The sequence below is a fragment of the Tenebrio molitor genome, chromosome 3 (assembly GCF_963966145.1).
Source record: "Tenebrio molitor chromosome 3, icTenMoli1.1, whole genome shotgun sequence".
NCBI classification, from domain to species: domain Eukaryota; kingdom Metazoa; phylum Arthropoda; class Insecta; order Coleoptera; family Tenebrionidae; genus Tenebrio; species Tenebrio molitor.
This window is the reverse complement of record NC_091048.1, coordinates 29,198,539-29,218,292: the sequence shown is the minus strand read 5'-3', so window position 1 is coordinate 29,218,292 and position 19,754 is coordinate 29,198,539. Positions and strand designations below refer to the sequence as shown.

Sequence of the window (19,754 nt, the reverse complement as noted above, 5' to 3'; positions counted from 1 at the left end):
GGTTAGGTTCGCGTCTCGGGTGAGTCGTCAACAGGAAAACGAGACTGGAGCCGATCTTGATGCGTCGTCGATTGGAAAATAGTCGTTTGAGTAATTGGCGTTCTGTTTGGCGTGAAAAACGTCGATTGAGACGTGAGATCCGGCGATAGTGCGGGGGCGGTTCGGAGGCGCGATACCGCGTCGATAAGGCAGTCCGCCGATTTGCCGACCGTCACGCACACCCTTCCAGCACGCGAATCTGACAGACGATTTTTCCAGCGGACCAAATGTAATTTAAACCTGTATTCGGACCAACAAACCTCCTATCAGTATTGGAAAAGTATTTTTATACATTTATATAACTAGGAAGTGCATATTGTGTTGTGTTAGTACCGTATTGTTCGTTTAATTGTCGCTAATTTTGTCTTGCTTGACGTTTCGCCATCTTAACAAACCACTTGTTAACACATCGTGTTTATCATTAATTTAAAACTGTATGCCGTTTAACCACGCAACAACAGTGTTCTGAAGGCTTATTTACAACCTCCCTGTGTTTGTCCGCCCTTCCCAGCTCGACTAACCCCCGTTTCGCCGGCTTAGAATGATCGGGTAAGTAAACAATTTACTGTAAACAATGTCCGTTTTGCCGATTTGTTTGTCGGCAGCCGCGTGTTTTACGATCGTGCGGGTGTGCATTCCGGCGGGGAACGATCCGGGGGCGGCCGCTGAGCCCCCACGGTGCACCCGCTGCAAGTGTCAGCCGGAAGTTGCATCCAAACCGGGACGGTCCAGCGGCGGCCCCCCGAGCCGGTCTCATCCGGGGGCGAAACGCACGTCCAGAACCGGGGCCCCGTTCGGCTGATCAATCAATCAAGCGACGAGCATCTGCAACAAGCGCACCTGCACTACCTGTGGAAGAGTTGAATAATTAAAATCGAATTGTAGCCGTCGTGCGGGTCGATGTGGCGGCGTCTCGGTTTTTGCGAGGGGGCTGGCTGATCATGTGAAAAGTAGCGGGGGTCGATTTTCAGTTACGCATCGTCAGGCGACCACCGTGTATGAAAAAGCATTTAAAATGTAAATTTGTAAATTTGAATTTTTATTGCCACCCCCTGGCCGGTTCTTATTTTGACGGGTAACGCGTCCCGGTCGCGGGAAATATTTACACTAGCTATTCGCAATTCGACGATTGCTCCTGGGCGGGGGCGCCGCCGCTAATCGAGTTCCGGGTCCGTCCCCGGAATGGAAATGCGATTTTTGTCGGTAATTGTCGGTCGAGCGACAAATTTAATGCGTCGCACGGCCGAATCTGAAAGAATTTTTAATTTGTTTAAGTCCGGCGGACTGCGCTAATGCCGTTACGCAATTTGCATTTCAAACGGGACGGGATGTATTATTTTTTTGTGGGCTCTTGTTTTTTTATTCGGTTACGCTTTTGTTTATGGACTTGGGAAATCTACGGGAATTTAATCAGGGGGTTGTTCGTGTACCTACACGTGCTCGTTGATTCTCTTTGTGACGGAAAAATCCTAATTTATTTATGATTTCTCCTTTGTTTCTCGATGTTTTAGATATGCCGCGATAGAAATCTTGCTCTCACCTTCGCATCAATATTTTAGTGGGGATCGGTCGACTTCAAAGGCAATATCAGAATACGTATCGTTCGGTCCTTTCAGGTCTTCGGTGCTTCTTTTGTGTGTCGCGCACGCGGTGGTAACGCAGAAAAGATCCGGGGGGTTTCACGGCTAAATCGTCCTTCGCATCGCACCAACCCTCCTCCTCCTCCTTTCATCTGTCACATTGATTCCGAATGCGAAACTGCACAATCCTGAAAAAAAGTGTCCTGGACGTCGATCCATTTTGCCTAATGAAATTTGCATTTTTTAAAGCGAGCACGCCGGCGACGAGGCTACTTTCATCACCACCCGATCGAACCCGCAAAACCACCAAAAATATCCAACGAAAATATTCTTTATCATTCCATAATTCCCAAATAAGTATTTTATTTTTTCGTGCCGCGTGGGCCGCAGCATCGTCGTGTCCCAATAAGTCGTCACGTCGATGCTCGATTCAGGGGATGGCATCGCGGAATAGATACATCTCTCGTTCTCCGATCTTAAAAATACAGAAATGTGGTTCGTGAGCATCGTTAAATTTATCCCAGTTCTGTGTTTGTGTTTATTGATAAACAATCTTTATTGCTGCAGCAATGTGTGCTGTACATGCGAAAAATATCATTAAATCATATATTTTTCTGGGTTGCGTCATTCCATTTGCTATAAACAGTCGTGATTCACTGAAGAAAAATCATGATAAATCGAGGTTCGTTACTTGTCGTGATACTGATGTCCCAATGAAAAGCAAAGATTTCTATTAATTATACGTTGGCAAATAAATTATTGTGGTTGATCCGAACGTGAAGATACATTTTAGATTTTACATGATTTCAGCTATTTTATAATTCACCGAAATGAAACGACTGCCATTTTATGTTAGGAAGGAAGGAGATAAAGACGAATGTTGATATAAAATATTGCGATAACTTTCACAACGATTTGTTTTTGGCCTCGCCGTTTCTTGTAATTTCTGCACTGTTTGTTTTGATTTTTTTAGTGACGTACATATTAGCAATAATAATAAAAAATTGTTTGTTTAAGAACCTCGATAATTAGAAACATTACTTTAATGAAAATTTGTTGTTCATTTTAAAAGCACAGCGACGATTTGCACAAGTGATTATAAATGATTGAAGCAAATTTAATGGGTTGGCATCCCTGCCCAATTGGTAAGCCTCGTCATTGGCATGTCATGTTTCGATTCATTTTTTTGGTTAGGATTTTACAACCACATATACTGTTTTGTGAATAATTGACGATGTAAATGAGACCATGAATTATTAAAAACATTAACTCACATTGCATTTGCCTCTTGTTTACGATACTGTGCTCAGTTGTTAAAACTATTTTAAACAATAAATGATAACGATAGCTTTGTTTTATCAAACATAGAATAGAATACCTATTCTGCCAATCTTACTATAGAAATCACAAATATTAATAGTCATCTGGTGTAGTTTATATCGGTTCATTTAAATGTATCCGCAAAGTTGGCGTCGAAGAGTCGATTGTGAACGCACCACTCGTCAGTCTGCAGAGTAAAAACACAAACAACGCAGAAAGTGAGGTTATATTTAAACAGCTGATCCGTGATCGTAATCCGTGGTGAGTTCACAATCGAGTCTTCAACGCCGACTTTGAGGATTAATTTAAATGAACACGCGATACCTTGCTCTTGATGGCTACACTGAATCATGGCACTCTTGGCTATATATGTATTTTTTAAAATTAATTCTTGTTTATTGCATTCTCGTTAATAAGGTACGGTCGGTGGACAAATAAAACTGGGACACTTAAAATTTAATCTGTGTAAATCAGACCATTCAATTGTCAATATATTTGTCAGTGTCTATATAATATGTCATACCAAAGTTAACCTATTTGTGACAAAGCCGTAATTAAACGATGCAAATTTGTAAATTTTGACTTATGTGATTGTCATTTTTGTCCCAGTTTTATTTGTCCACCGACTGTACTTGTTTTTTTTTATTAAAAATACATTCTTCTTTTATCTTCACTCAAAATCCTTGTTTTATTTATTGAAATTTATTTATAGTTGTTTATGTTTTTCGTTCTTTATCTGTTACGTCTTCTCCATATATCATCTTATTTTCATTTGTGTGTTGTGAATAAAACACTTCTTCACTCTTCGGCCTGCTATCGAATTCGTTCAAAATTTCTTCCTATATTTTTTCCTATTTTTCTATTCTTTTTCTTCTTCATTCGACTTATATTGCGCATTCAAATGAAATCCCGGGCTGGGGAGGCATTGGAAACCGTCAATTGTTGTGCTTTTTTAAAGCGTAGATTAACTGGAGCATGTTGACAGCTAACCTAAAATTTAGAGCCAAAAAAATCCGTCTTTTTTTCTTTCTTTGCAATGTTTTACATGAAAAGTAGAATAACTTAACGATTCCTATTCTCGAAGCAAATATCTAAGGGCACCCTTTACAGAAAACAAACATGTTCAATTATGTTCCGATTAAACATAAACAAATGTCGTTCGTGTCAAACGGCGGGAAATTCAAACTTTACACTGTTCTAAACGGTTTTCAAAATTACATTTACATTTCCATTATGACTACCTCCAGTTTTCATTTGTCTTTTAGACAGTAGTTTGAACTCTTCCTCGATTTTTGCTTATTTATTCTTCATAATCAATTAAGAGAATTCGTTAAAGAAATGATAATACATATCTTGAAGTTCAAGATCAAGATCACAAATTATTCTTTCACATAGAAAAACGACGTATTTTTTCTTTTGGTCTTCACATTCCGTTTTGCAAGGAATTTTTCTTGCTGTAACTATCGAAACACCCCAGAAAATCGCGTTAAAATCCCTCACAACTGCAATCCCACCCGGTCGACCGTATCGGAATTCTGCTAGTTGCGGAGTTCCCTGAATTGAGAATTCCAATCCGGTCTTGCAGAAAGCGTAGTTGACAAGACGTTGAGCCCTTGTACATGCAGCCGTCTCATATTTCCTCGCACAAAGCTCAGGTGGTGTTCGCCTGATTCATTCGCGCCGCCGTCGACTCATATTTATGGTCGAAAGTCGATTCACGCCGCCGTCCTGGACCCATCGTCCTCGAGCGGCGGGTACAGCCTGCACCCGTCCCTCGAACGACACCAAATCCGAAAATAACGAGATGTAAAATTGAAGTTTGCGCCCAGACGAGGGGTTCTCGTGTTCGACGCTGATTTGTAAGGAGAAATGGGGCGACGGCTCCATTTATTAAATGGAGTTGTATCGGCCGGTCGTATCGTCGAGGTGCGCTAGATTACAATTTGGATTTAATCGCGACCATTTTTCACCACGTTTACGCCATTCAGGGTTAATGTGATGCGGGGGATAACGGGAGGTGGGGGTGGTGTTGACCGGGGGGCGGACGGGAAGTGGTCATCGCTTCCCGTCAAGTCGTGTCGTTTGCATTTATCGATTTGTGCGAGTGTCGTCAAGGGTGAATTGCAACATGACAGTGCGCCGTCTCACACGGATACATACCTAGTAATGACACCGATAATACAATCGTTTAATACGCGGCAAGGTACGAATTAAAAGGCGAACTCTAGCCGAAGCCACTTGACCTACACCAAACAAACACTGAATGGATGAATGTAAACAAGAAAGAAGCAAATAAACCGAATAAAGTAAACACTACAATTGTATACCAAAATTAAACATTGCATCCCAAAAGAGGAATGATTATTATGAACTCATCAAATAAATCCTGATTTCTTTCTAAAATCTGTTAACATCGACTCGAAAAAGATTATTTGACCTTTGACATATTGTGGTACATGTGCCGAACGATATTCACACGTTTTCTTTGGTCTAGTACGTCCAGAATGTGTTAGTTTTTGCGCATTTTTAAAATTAGCCCCTTGGGTTTAGGCAACCAAGTAATCACGTCGCTTTATTACGATCAGTAGTATGGGTGCACCGGACACGACTGTACGACGTGAAACACGTGTAACGAAGGTGCCCTTGTCTGGTTTGAGAAAGTTTGTCGCGGGATTGATAATGCCGACCCGGATTAGTCCGGTCATCCTCGATGTCCAGTCCAATTAACGCGGAATTCACGACGACTAATCGAATATTCATGTCTGATATTAGCAGCAAAAATGGCAACTCGTTATCATGCTCGAGCTGATTGTTTCCGGCGTTGGGAAATTGCCGCGTCCGGTTTCCACCAGCGGCGCCCATTTTCAGATGGTTCTCCTCCGGATCGAAGCCTCTCCGGCGTCAACTCCGGCGAGTCGTTTCGGTTTTTTTCCGGTTTTGCATTTGGCGTCTGCACCGTCCACTCGGAATATTTTTCTGGATTGATAATTGCCCGGAATAAATTAACGTCGTCGTTCGTAATTGGGAAATAAAAAGAGTACGCGCCGGCCCCGCGGGCGCCCTCCCCCCAATAAACACACTCAAACAAGCCGAAATTAATTTCTTAAAGTGGATAATTTCTTGCTCGGGAGGGTTAATTGTCGCAACTCTTTTTCGTAGGATTTCGTTAATGTTTGATAATTCAGTTCCTCGCTCGGAGCGGGATTCGTATTAGCCGCCCCTTTGTGCTCCGGTAAAATATTACAAATGAGCCATTAAAAATTAAAAGGGTTAAATAACGCACCCCGTCTACATTTCCAGAGGATTGCTCGACACGTACGTATTTTTTTTCCGATTCGAACGTTTAGTTTGCAACATTGTTTCCCCGTTAAAAAGCGGTTTTTAATCCGGTTATATTTCCGGATGGATCGGGCGATTAAAACCGATCAGAGCAGGTGATGCTCTAATCGGGTGTTTTATCACCCGTCGTTTTTTTCCTCGTCGGAAAACGGGTAAAGAAAATTCAGTCGCGTTTTCCCATTTTTAAGTTTTAAGGAGCACATCCCGATACACGCAAGATTTTAATTGGAAGCGATCCGGCGGCGGCTGCAAGAAGCGCAATTAACGGACGCCGCTCAAGTTTAACATTTCGCGTGCAGCAACGTTGTGAAATGAAATATGTACATATTTTGGAAATTTTGAAATTGGTCGCGGTGTTTTTGCGACGAGGTCGAACGTGAGCAGTAAATTTAATTAATTAGTATCCGTTGAGCCGTGAGAGATGAGTGACGTCGCGAAAATATTCTTTGATTCGACTAGAGTGGATGACATTTGACGTTCAGTCATGATACAGTCAAGGTGGAGAGAACAACTGCTAATGTTTGTAAATAAATAATCGGCGAAGAGCCAATGGAGTCAAGGTTAGTTGAAGACTTTCTATGTTGATGTAAATTTTACAAGAGTCTCAGTTTTGCGTAATTTTTCAAATTTTAACACTGACGCAATCGTTGATTAATTAAAAAAATATTACAAATTAGTTACGCTGCTCTGAGTGATTGTTACAGTTTTTTAATTTGAAGTAAAAACGAATTCTTGTGGTTTATTAAGTGGAAACACTTTTGTTGATACTCTGTGACCAATTCATTTTTTTCTTGAAGGGGACTGTTGTGACGAGATATCTTTGACAGCTCGAATGAATAGATAGATAATGATGTCATTGTATTTCTCTTGCCGAATTTAGGACAAGTTTTATTGATTTTTCGCTTCCACTTTTTGATTACCTTCAAAACATGCTAAATTAAGAAATTGTCGCGGTTTTTGAATTGATTTCTGTCTTTCTTGTTTTATTTTGATAAACTAGAAGAATTCAACGTAATAATCTTTGACCTTAATAACACTAACACGTTTGGCCATAAATTTAACAAGATAAAGTTCGTCCGGGTTTCCCAAGCGTTCTTCACTTCTGGAAGAGTTAAACTAAATTGCTTTCAATTAAACCGTCAATGTGATCCCACATGTTTTCAATGGGCTTTAAATCACACGATTATGAAGGCTACTTTTGATTACCTTTCTTTGAGTCGACTTCTAACAAATTTAGATTAAAATTTGGTTGTGGCACACCACCAGAAAAAGCATTAATTTTTGAATGTATCACCGAAGACCATTTTATTCGAACCTCCTCAAGTAAATCAAGGCCAAACTTCTTGTCATCCTATTAAAATCTTTCTGATTCATGACCGAGAATAGAAGTCAGTTTCTGACAATCATGACAAAATAACAAATTATTCCTTAGGTAAATAATTTTTCAAAAAATTCCTCAGCGATTTCTCTTTATGAATAAAATAAAAAGGGACATTTTTTAGAAATCTAATTCATAGGTTATGATTTCAAATCTGCAACCTATTTCTTCAGGTTCTTCTGCATTCATCTTTTATCATAAACGATTTGTCCACAGATTTACCAAACATTTTAAAATACGAGTAATATTTCTCTCTAAATTTTTTGGTAATAAATCCAATTATGTCATTTCGAGGATAACGTGGGGAACCTTTTCCTCAGAAACACTGTCGGAAACGCAACCTAGGTAACGGCAAATGTGCTTACTCTGATGGTCTAATTTTGAGAAAGCTAAATTCATCTTTTTAAAATACAGATAAGCTGATAGGAAAATATAGTTTCATTTCCATTCTTTGTTGATTCAATTTTTTTTTGAGTGACGAAGTGCATCTCGTAGAAATTCCAATACAGCTGGTTTTGTTTTATTAACCGATGAGCAAGCAGTCGCGTTCCAGAAAGCTCTTTTGCTGATGCGATCGTGTTGCATTCTAATTCCGAAGAATTAGATTTCGATGAGTAGAGTTTCCAGAAATGATCTTCCTCTAAATGGCAGCAGATCAAAATTCGAATTTCGCAATCGTCAGTTCTCATCAACTCGTCCTCTTTGACCGACACGTGCGCCGCTATTTCCGCCCCCGACAAAGAAATCTTCCTGCAAAGCAACCAAAAATCCAGAAAGCAAACCCACCAACAAAACAACTCGTGAAACGTCACGCGTTATCTCTAATAATAATTGACTTTCCGTGAGTTTTGCTCTTATTCAAATTTGAAATGTGTCAGTCGAGTCTGTTTTCTGCGAATCTCTCTCCCGCTCGAAAATTACCATAGCGCGTTTTTTTCTCTCGCCATTCGGGCAGGTCGAGACGCGTTTTCGGCGCCGCCCCCGGCGAACAATAGCCGAATTCACCTGCGAAATCGCCCAGACCGTTAATATTCACCGGCACGATCCCGCCGTTATTAGCGTGCAATTGCTCCCGCCTGCATATTGCCGCCCCTTTATGGAAACCTAATTAACGGCGTGAAATTTTCACGTGTGATGCGGGCGGCGGGTCGTTGTTTAATTTCGGCGCTATCGCGCCTCATGCATTTTTCATGGGGGCAAAGTGCGCGCCGACTTGCCGCCGCCAAATTTGCATGAACACAAGTTGCAGAACAATCCCGCCGAAGAATGTGTGTTGCATCCGCCGGTAACGACCCATTGTGATGTTCGTTGTGCTGCAGCACGGAATAAGAACGAGGGGCGGCGGAGGACGTCGACCGGGGGTGGCGGAAAAATCGCGCCGGACGATCGTTGTTTCTTCACGGGGCAAAATTTCACCGCCCCCTTACTAAATATCACATTTTGTGGTAAACGGGCCGCGTCGGGCGGTAAAACACGTCGTACATGACGCGAAATGTCGCAGAGATATTAATAAAGCGCCCCAATTTACATATAACTTTGTTACGTACGTGAGATGAGTTGTACAATGTCGCGTTCACGGCACACTAGATCATCCAGCAAATAATTAAAGCCGTTTCGGTTTGTAACGATTTTTTTTTTTTTGTGTTGTAACCGGCGGTTGCAGTGTATTCCGTTTCCATGGAAAAAGTTGGGGGTTAATTGAAAATGTTCGTTTTGCTCAGTAGCTCCTATTTTTTCCGCATTATTGTGCGGTATCGCCTCTGGTGTTTACTTTACATTATAAATCTGCCCATTAATTAGATAATGGCAACGTTGGCGAAGGATGTAGGCTAATTAACTGTGGCAAGCTCGAAGACAAGGGTCTTGTTTGAGTTCAGCAGAGGTTGACTGCTTGGATATCTCCATCGGCCTGGGTGCACCCGGTTTATTTAGTGGCGGAAGCCGGAAAAAAAGCAGAAATCCGAGGCGACTTAATTCGGGATCTTCCAAAATTGCAAAAGGAATTTAAAATTCGACGCTCGGGGAAGGATAGACGCGTATTTGTGTGCGAAATGGGAAAAGAATATTGTTGGGGCGAGCCTAAAATCGATTCTTTCCTTATTGGAAGTGGAGAAAGGAAAATAAGTGATTGAATGACTGAAAGGTACAAAGTGTCGCCTCAAAGAATTTCGAGAGGGTGAAGAATCAATAGAAGAATTGGTGTTATTGAAAGGATAAAGGGAACAATCGGGAGTTGTTGAGATTGTTGAAAGAGAAAAAAATAAAGAAAGAAAAAAGTGGACGTTTGGAGGATTTTTAAAGGACAACAAGTAAAGAAGTACCGTGAGATCGAAAAAAAAAAAAAATTAGAGTAGGCGCTGATCAAAAATTTCAGTTGTCAATTCGTTAAGATTTCAATTATCTGATGTCAGTCTTAAAACTTAGGTTAGTGATTTTGAGAATGTTGAAATCTTGATTTTCGTAAAGAATTTTGTGTGACCTGTCGGTTGTAAAAGAATTTCATCAGCTGGTGCCATGAAACAATGAGATTTAAAACTCCCACACCTTTATTTAACGTCACCTTGTTTATAAATCGATCCAAGATCCAACGACCATCGATCAATCAATATTATCCAGAGAGGTTGTTGTCGGTTGTGGGGCTCTTATTGTCTAGGGGTCATTTCATGCACAACAGACACACAATAGAGAAAAAAAGTGCAAATCTTTTTTATGGACAAGCGGAACTGTACCAAATGATAGGTTAGTTTCTTGGGTTAATCTCTGCAGTAATTCTTTGTTCACCCTCTTCAATATTTCCAGCTGATCTTTTTGCCGATCGTCTACTGCGTTTTTTGCACAGAACACTACCTGTTTCCAAAAACATGTTTACGAATTTGTAGACTTTCTGGGCAAGTTGTTGGTTAAGTGCCTTGAAAGTCCAGAAACTTTTGTTGAAATTCCTCAAAAACTCGAGGTGTCGATAGGACCAAGCCTTTCTCTGCTGAAGAAACACTGGACAATGAAAATTTGTTACTCTAAAGTGAACATATTGTAATAGCAAATTTTAATACATAGTCAATAATTAATAATGACAATTACCATTGTAATGACATTTGAATTAAATTTTTACGTGCTGCCAGCTGGCCATCTCGATTTTTTTTATTTTCGATCGCACGGTATAATGGAATGTTGGATCTGTACAACATGGTTGTAGAATATTTGCCACGTTCAAACATAGAAGAGGCAACGAAAACAATACACGACGTAAAGGGCAGCAAGTGAAGGTTATAAATAGTTAACAGAGTTGTGTTAGATATTATATGTCATAGCTTTAAAAAATTGATGTAAAACGGCAACGGCTGTTTGGTATTTGTTGTAATTTGTGGAAGATAACGCAAAACATGACTGGAGTTGAGTTGCCAGTGGTGAAAGATTCTGTTGAAGCTTTGTCTAGGATAGAAACTTGTGAAACAGTGGGACATGTCGGAAACAATATAGCCAACTAAAGAAAAATTTTGACTCTGTGATCATCAAGAAGTTAGAGAAGTATCGCGCGTTCAAATGAAATCCTGGGCTGAGTAGGCGTTGGAAAAAGTAAACTGTTTAGAACAGTGTAAAAGTTTGAATTTCCCGCCGTTTGTACGAATGACATTTGTTTATGCTTAATCGGGACATAATTGAACATGTTTGTTTTCAGCAAAGGGTGGCCTTAGATATTTGCTTCGAGAGTAGGAATCGTTAAGTTGTTCCTTTTTTAATGTAAATCATTGCAAAGAAAAAAAGGAAGATTTTTCTGGCTCTAAATTTTAGGTTTACTGTCAACATGCTTCAATTAATCTACGCTTTAAAAAAGCACAACAATTGTCGGTTTCCACCGCCTTCTCAGCCCAGGATTTCATTGAACGCCCGATAGTAAAAGATCGCAGGACAATTTCATTTGTTTTCAATACATTCTTAGGATGACACTCAACAGTACTGTTTTAAATTTTTTTCTCACTATTACTGTGAACAGATATTTTAGATAGCACAAAATACCTAATAGTGAAATACATTTTCTTTTTTTTTATTAATCAAATTCCAATTTTCTTAGTATTCGCCTTAAGGAATCAGTGAAAGTATTTTTTTTTTCTTTTTGACGGACCTGAATCCTACAGGTTTCTTATCAAATGACTTCCTCTAATAGAAGCTTTCTTTTGTTTTCATTTGATTGTTTGTAATGTTTCTCTTTGCCTCCCCTCCGCTAATGAACGCTTCAATTTCAACTTTGTCTTAATCGATAGCGTTACCTTCTTCGGATGAAGTTCTTTTTTTAACTGTGTTGTCTCTGGTAAAATTACCGTAGAGAATTTAGTTCTTGCCCAACCAAATAGATGAAATGCAAATGTAGAACTCCACTCTTTCTAAGACAACGATGTATGGTGGAAAGAGTGACAGCATAGTGAAAGAGTCCGCGAATGATGCGATGTCCAGGATGTGGTCAGATGGACAGTGGTCAGATGGACAAGATCAAGAAGAAGACACTGAGAGATCATGTAGGAAAGTTTAGCTTCCTCCTTCAAGCTCTAATTTCTGCATTGGAAACTTTGGAACAATTTTTGGACAACTTCCATTAGGACCTTCATTATCTCAAATATATACAATGCCATGAGAAAAATAAATTAATAAAACGATAAGAAAAATGTTTCAATTCATAGCGTTTGTCTTTCTACTTATGCAATATGTTGAAGTAAAAGTTTTTTTTTGAAAAAGCACGTTACATGATTAAATTTCTCTATTGAAATATTCTAGTTTCTCAGTGCTTCGCAATAATCTCGGTATAATTCTATGGCAAAGTTGATGTCGATCTTCTTGCAAACCTCCACGTCTACCTTTACAAAATATTCCAAATCCGCGAGCAGCACGTATCCGCTTTATGAACTATCCGTAATCCTCTCCCATATAGTTTGTTTGGATAAAAGAAACAAGCGAAAAGGCCATTTGAACGATGCAAGACTCGCAGACTATTCAAAATCGCCACGTTCACCAGTTCTTTGAGCGTCGCCTTTTGATCTCCGATGCCGCGGCCATTATTTTATAAAGCTAATTTCAGGAAAGCCGGCGACACGAAAACAAAGTCGCTCGAATCCGCCCCACCGTGGGGGTGGGGAACGTTTTTGCCGCGGTTATTAATAATTGTGAGTCGCAAAACCGGACCCGTCCCGACATTTTTTCGTGCCTAATCAAGATCCGATGATTTCTCCTGAGATGGTCTCCGTTGTAAACGCGGGTTTTTTCAAATAAGGGGTGCGTTTCCCGGAGTTTTGCTTATCTCGGCCGGACTAGGCGTAAATCGTGATCGGAATATTAATTCAAGCTGACCAACCGTTTAGCACCTCGGGGACGGCGGTCCCATCTGGCGGAGGTCCCGCCTTCACGTACGCCGCCGCGCGAAATCTCCTCGTCGTTTGTACAGCACGCGCCCACTTAAATATTTACTTTCGCGAAGTTGGCACTACTTAAAATAATCCGCCGGAAGCGGAGCAAAATAATCGTCTTTTAATCCTTTGCACATTTCTCCAGGTAGATTGTTAAATATGAAATATTAAGGGAAAAGTTGGAATTAGCTCTCTCTCCAGGTTTGCGTTTGGCTTTGCGCAAGAAATTGCGGTTATGTAGCGATGCAAACTTTATTATTGTTTTTGCCCGGCATATTAGTGCGATACGGTTTACGAGCGGACCATCAAGGAAGTTTTGATACTGGGACTCCCTCCCGGAGCGGAGCAATTAAAAAACATCCCCCTAAATGCGGGTGGATGGCGGATGCGCCGGTTATCGCGCCAAATGGAGGTGGGATTATTGTTCGCCGTTATTGATAAAATGGCCGAATCGGACGGTTCATGTGGCGGATTATGTCGGCTGTTGTTGAAATTAACATAATGGTCTTAGTAAAATCGGATCGTTACGTAGGTACGATGGAAACCACCATCAAACGCCAAATAATACATCAAATGGATAATGGGGGTCGATGAATTTTAACGTCGGGTGTAAATCGGATGCTGCCGATTGGGGGGTGGGAGTTTTTGGGGGTGAAATGTCCCTCGTGGCCAACGGGAAAAATATTTCAACTGTTTGCACCGAATATTTATACATACCAACTAATATGTCAATTTGTTCTGTGGGATTATGAAACTACATCGAAACAATTGTTTCATACATTGATAGCGTTATAATTTGGTTGCAACAACTGTCAGCGGTATTTTTGCACAAAATTTTAAAACAACGATGTATCCAAAAGCTGTGTTCAGCTTTTGGTAACTTCTGAAAGAACTGATACGATGAATTGAAGCGTTATAAGTGTGTTGTATCGTACGCTTCGATCGGTACGATTATACGAGTGTTAATAAATAATATAAACGGATTTAAACTTAACAAAATGGATTTATTTACGAATTTCTGACAACTACAAGGCGTCTTGAACGTTTAGCTGCTCAAGTGTAGAAGTGAAGGCTATACAATATAAGTTTTGTGCAGCCCCTAAAGAAGCTGCAAGGGTAGCGGTCATAAACCCCCATCTGTGCGAAATATGAAAGAAAATGTGGGTGGTCGAAGACAATAAGATTGTGTTTGGTGACGACTTACATGAAGAAAGACCAATTTTTGTTAGCACATCAAAGAATGATGGAAGATGATAGTCGAATCATCCATACGGAAGGGCATTACAAAGTCTTCTAGCTCGATCACTTGATCGTCAGAACCACCAGCTGCCAAGGAGATCTACAACATCTCAAACGCGAAGGCAGATCCTAATAGAGAACAGGTTAAGCGATTGATTCTTTTGTTTTTCTTAAAATTTGGATCCGTCTTGAAAATTGTAGTTCACGGCGTCCATGGCTCCTTGGTAGTAACACTTCTTCTCTTACTGCGTCACAAACCAGCCATTCTTTGGCTTCAGAAGTAACATTGTTAAAAGATCCTCCTTGCTGTCCTGACTTGGCACCTTGCGACTTTTTTTTTTTGTTCTTCAGACTAAGGTTGAAGGTTTTAAAAACTTTTTTCCGAAGCAACTCAGAAGATTGGGGTGAACTGACTGACGAATGCTTTGAAAAGCAAAGAGAATTTAAGAATAAAATGAAATTTGATTCATTCGTAGAAGCTTTAAAGATTAGTCTATAAAACTTAAAAAGTTGATTTTTCTTGTTTATTAAAAGCTTGAAAAGTCATGTAGGATGTTATACAGCATGTCTCAAAAATGGCGCCCAATCTCTTGAGGGGTTAAACTATTTGAAGAGTTGAGTTCAATTTCGTTGTGATTTTTTTTTTCCTTTGGCTATTTTCTAAGTTATACACATTTTATCCAATATTCAATAGTAATATCGTGTTTTACTAGTTAGTTTTAATTAAGTAAACTGGGCTATAACTAGTCTGTTTGTTATAACCCACGTTGTCATTAGCTCCGTGGGTTATTAACATCCATAACCCATTGTTTATCTTATAGGATGAAATAAAATTTAGGTACATATTCTGAACACTTTATTAAAGATACATCAAATTTGAAATTATTTTTCAGAATTCTGTGCAAAATAAAAATGAACATTTGAAAGTGAATTCCAGCAATCTCTCTGGACTCAACGACTTGCGAATCAGAAGCTTCATGTTTTAATATTACAGAATCACCTGTACTTGTGCTGGCCACCGAATTCTCATGGTATATTTTTCACCTTGAAACAAATGTTTTGGTTAAAGTTTTATGTAATCTTAATTTTAAAATTTAAAATAGAAAATATAGCTAACCTGGCAAATCATTGAAAGATCTATTGATTCCTATAATTGTCTTTGCTATCTTTATTTTACTGTTGTTTGAATCGGCAACATATTCTTCAGCTGTTTTAGAAGATCGCCATCCACCATGTCTTTTAAGATTAATGATATCTGCTCCACCTTCTGCAAGTAACGTAGTGGAGGATCGCCTTAAGCTATGACCTGTGTAGGTTTCAGGGTGCTCTAATTTCAGGTACGATGCGATAACATTGGGAATGCTTGCAATTTTATTAATTCCTACTGATTGAACGATGCATTTGCCATTTGCATAACGTAGAAAGAGTCTATTATGTTTGATGTTGGCTGGACGAAGAGAAATATACTTCTGATATAAAGCAATGGGATCTGCTGAACAACCTTCTTTAACAATGACGAACCGACGAGGTTTGTCCGTTTTCGTCATCGGTATACCTATGCTTAAATATGTACCAACCTCTTTAACATCATCTACACTAATTTTTACCAACTCGTCGCATCGACACGCTCCAAATATGCCCATTATTAAAACAATCTTCATCATTAGGTACTTGTTGTTATCAGCTTCACCCAAAAACTTATCAATATGTGTAATTTCAAGAACATTTGCTTTTTTTGCTCTATGATTGGAAGATTTTCTCTTCAAAAACGCTTGTAGCTTGGAAAATCTGAAATGTTTTATGGCTTAAAGAAAGCACTGCTTCTAACAGAATCACTTACCTCGATATATCCTCTTTTTCCTCAATCTTGAAAGTACTTTTTAGCATAGAGTACTTACACCATAAAGAGGACCCCACACAGGTATCAGAAAGGGTTCGAAAATAAGTCAGAAGAATGTCCTCGTTTGTTCCACGAACTCCTCTTGCTTTTCTCCAGGTAACAAAGTGGGCAAATTGCTTTTCATACTTTTCATGCGACTTTGCCGGTAGTAAATTACCAGCCACTTCTTGAGCCTCTTCTAACACATCTTCTGGCACAAATATTTCCATTTTCATGCCTTGTTTGTTGTTTATAAACAAATAACATCGCAACGGTTGTCATGTTTGACTTAAAATACACACTAGATTCATTAATCATCATAACCGAACACGGGAGCAGATTTTCGTTAATAATGTTATTATCTAAAATTTTTTGGAATATTGGATAAAACGTTGTATGGCATACGTGGGTTATTAAGTATTACCCACATGAGGTAATAACCTACTCGGGCAAGCCCTCGTAGGTTACAAATACCTCTCGTGGGTAATATCTTAAATAACCCACTTATACCATAAATAACTATTAAAATAAGCAAATTTGGCAACATCGGTTGGTATGCACAATCAATTCAACCACTTCTCCTTTGAGGTCAATGTTGCCACTGTTATTTTATCGTATTTTGGTAGGTCATTACTCTAAAAAGAATTACTTCGGTGTTGTTCCACTACCTAAAGGGGTCTTGGAAAAAGTAACATTGTAAAGTAATTTATAATTCAGCTGTAAAATTTGGTAATAAAGGAGATACATCTCTTTGAAATTACCATATTTAAGAGCAAGGTATACAAAATCTGTTGGTCCGATTAAAGTTTGTATTAAGATTTACCTTCCCAGACTTCTATTCTTTAAGACCCTTAGAAGATTGGGCGCCATTTTTGAGACACCTGTATAAGTTGACATTTCTACAATTTCATTTCTTTTTTTCGCAAAGTGATTATTGTAAATTGACTTAGTGTACGATTATTCCGTAAATAATGGCAAGTGAAAGTGGAAGGTGTACACTTCTAGCCATAAAAGAAGCGGCACAAAAGATTCTTGTTTACGGAAGTTTAGTTGGTTTTATATGAATCCGATAATAAAATTGTATTCAGAAAGTGACATCTCATTATTGACCTTAGGCAAATTTCATAATCCTCAATATCCCCTAAAGGAAGCGGTAGTGAAAAACAATTTCATAATCCAAAAATGAGTCAATAGTCAATAGTAGGTTCATGGGCTAGTAGTAAAAAAAAAACTCTCTTTTACAATTTGGGAACTTTATTTTATACTTTACCAAATTTTGCTTAATTTGCTACAGACATAAAGGAAGTACAAAATGAATTCCTAGTAAAATACTTGCCAGTACTCCATTATCACGTTGTCACTCATCTTATGGAACTGATTCTAAAAGAACTCTATGTGCACGCTTAAACATGGTGACAGCTTTTGACTTTTAGCTACATACCTAAGTTACGTAATGTGAGTAGAAAGTTAATGCCAAACGTGTTTTATAGTTTTTTTCATAAACATTTTATTTTTTAAAGACAACGATCTTTTTTCTTACGCGCAGGATTAGTCACTGCGCTCGTGCGTGTATACTTCCCACTTGTAAAAAAATAATGACCTACACTCCTACACATGCTGTGTAAATATTTTTTTTTTATTATTTGGGAGTGGTTTTTTTCAGTATTTGAGATTACTTAATTTATCAAATGCATTCCAAATGCAGCATCGACACACTTTGCACAGTTTGCTTGAGATAATAAATACTAATTTTATTATCTCACATTATCTTCTCATTTCTAGCGTCAAAAGTTTAGGAACCTGTTGCCTTTTTCTTTTTGGAGTGACCCATATCTTCTCGCCTGGCCTTCTGTCCAAGTGAAGTACAATGAGATATGTATATATTGTTTTTAATTGTCGGGCAGTGCACAATTGTACATAAATATTTGTTTTTGCGAATGCACTTCGGGAAAGCTCACCTGTGTCGTGTTGGATGTGTGTCGATTCATTGTTGCGAAGAAAATCCTCGTCTTTGATATCGAAATGCAATTTTCAATATCGCCAAGCCCTCCTCGCGATGCACGTCGACTCTTGATTGTTTTTCTTCTACTTTTCACTGTTCTTCGACACGATTTCAGCCATGCACTCACGAAACGCTTTCCTAGACACAGTGACACACCCGCATTTCTGGATTAAGAACGACGCCACCTAATGCACAAAATCCTGTCTTGCAAACAACAGCAGCAACACCAGCATAAATAATCTCTTCTCCTGTATGTACATATGATTTGAACGTTCTTTTAATTTTCTTTCTCTTTTCTTTCTAGGGGGTTGAATGTGCTAAGACGTCTAAAGGTGAGTCTGTCCCACTTTTCCTTAACGTTGCATGCCTTTGTGTGCGGTAGCTTGGCTTGTTGTGCTGCATCAGACTGTTGCGTCCCGGGCCCGCCGCCAATTCCAGATTAATTACAATTACGCGTTCGCAGGTCCGGGCCCGACTCGCACCCACCCCCGACATGTTCTAGTAATGAGGGCGGGTTTGACCGGTCGCCGGGCGATTGTGGCCCTTGGGCGCCCGCGCCCTAAGAAACCGCCGGATTTTCCGCCCTCTTAATTATTCAAAGCAGTAATAATGTTGGTATGAATAATAAGCCAGGCGTATATGGCCGTGAGGTTGGCAATACATAATAAATGCGGCGGCTGTTTAATTATTAGCAGGGAACGGCGAATTTCGAGCGAACGCGCTGACGTAGCCGCCCAACGACGTTTGACCTCAACCCTCGACCCAAAACATTTCTCGCACGCTTCCTCCCTCCTCGGCCACGACGCAGACGTCTTTATTGTCCTGCCGGTTCTTTTGTTTCCCCCGGCTTTGCTTTTTATTATTTCGCTTGATTAAATGCGCCACGGACGAGACCTACCCCCATTTTTTATTCACCGCCGACCACTTTTAAACTGGTCAAGCGGTCGAAGAGTGCACCTGCAGGACTCGAACGAAGATTTTTCCGTATTCCGGGTCGTTATATTAATTCGGCGCTTTTTCCGGGGGGCCTTCTCTCCCGGGAAACATCCATTAAACCGGTGTGTCTATAGACGCATTCAGCCCCTTGTTAGCATGAACAGCGAACGATCTAAAAATATCCTTATCAGGAATTTTCCTATCAATTTCGCGGCGTTTTCAACATGTAAACAACGGCGTTAGCCCTCTTATTTTTCCCTCCAGGACGATCAGTCTGCGTCAGAGGATCTCCTCCTCGCGTCTTGAATATCGCTCCTCATGAATAATGCACGAGAGCACGAACGAGCAACCGGTGGTCATTCGAGGACCGCCCCCATCGACCGGAAATCAAACACGGAGTAATTCGTTAATTCAGGGGCGGGGGCGGCGGGTCGCGATCGATGTCCCGGCAAATCCGACGCTCACCGCTGTTGACATCTTACCAAAGCCGTATGTCTAATTTAGTGATGGGGGAATAAAGGTGGCGGTAACGGTCCCTCTGTTTATTAATTTGATTTGGGATTATGCGTATTATGACGCCCCTGATAGTTAATTAATTTAATCCGGACCCGTGCATTGTAAAATGGACTCCGACCGTTCGATAGAGCCG

The 19,754-nt window shown here is 39.9% G+C and overlaps 1 protein-coding gene and 1 long non-coding RNA gene across 4 annotated transcripts in view; one reads left to right on the top strand and one right to left on the bottom strand.

The window, feature by feature from the left end:
• Nucleotides 1-217: 217 nt before the first annotated feature.
• Nucleotides 218-19,754, top strand: part of heph (polypyrimidine tract-binding protein 1 heph) — a 113,627-nt gene continuing 94,090 nt past the window's right edge. Inside the window, exons 1-2 of one of the 3 annotated variants that reach the window (XM_069041377.1) lie at nt 218-588; nt 18,474-18,501. In XM_069041377.1, coding sequence (XP_068897478.1) covers nt 581-588; nt 18,474-18,501 — 36 coding nt within the window. In that variant the 5' untranslated portion in view covers nt 218-580. Of the gene's footprint in view, nt 589-6,718; nt 6,839-18,473; nt 18,502-19,754 lie in introns of those variants that run through there. The other 2 variants (XM_069041376.1, XM_069041381.1) reach the window with 2 other exon arrangements.
• On the bottom strand, nt 15,130-16,687 carry LOC138127089 (uncharacterized). Its single transcript, XR_011158090.1, has 3 exons — nt 16,129-16,687; nt 15,406-16,076; nt 15,130-15,332 (listed from the first exon to the last, which is right to left on the bottom strand). It is a non-coding gene; the product is annotated as an uncharacterized lncRNA (long non-coding RNA).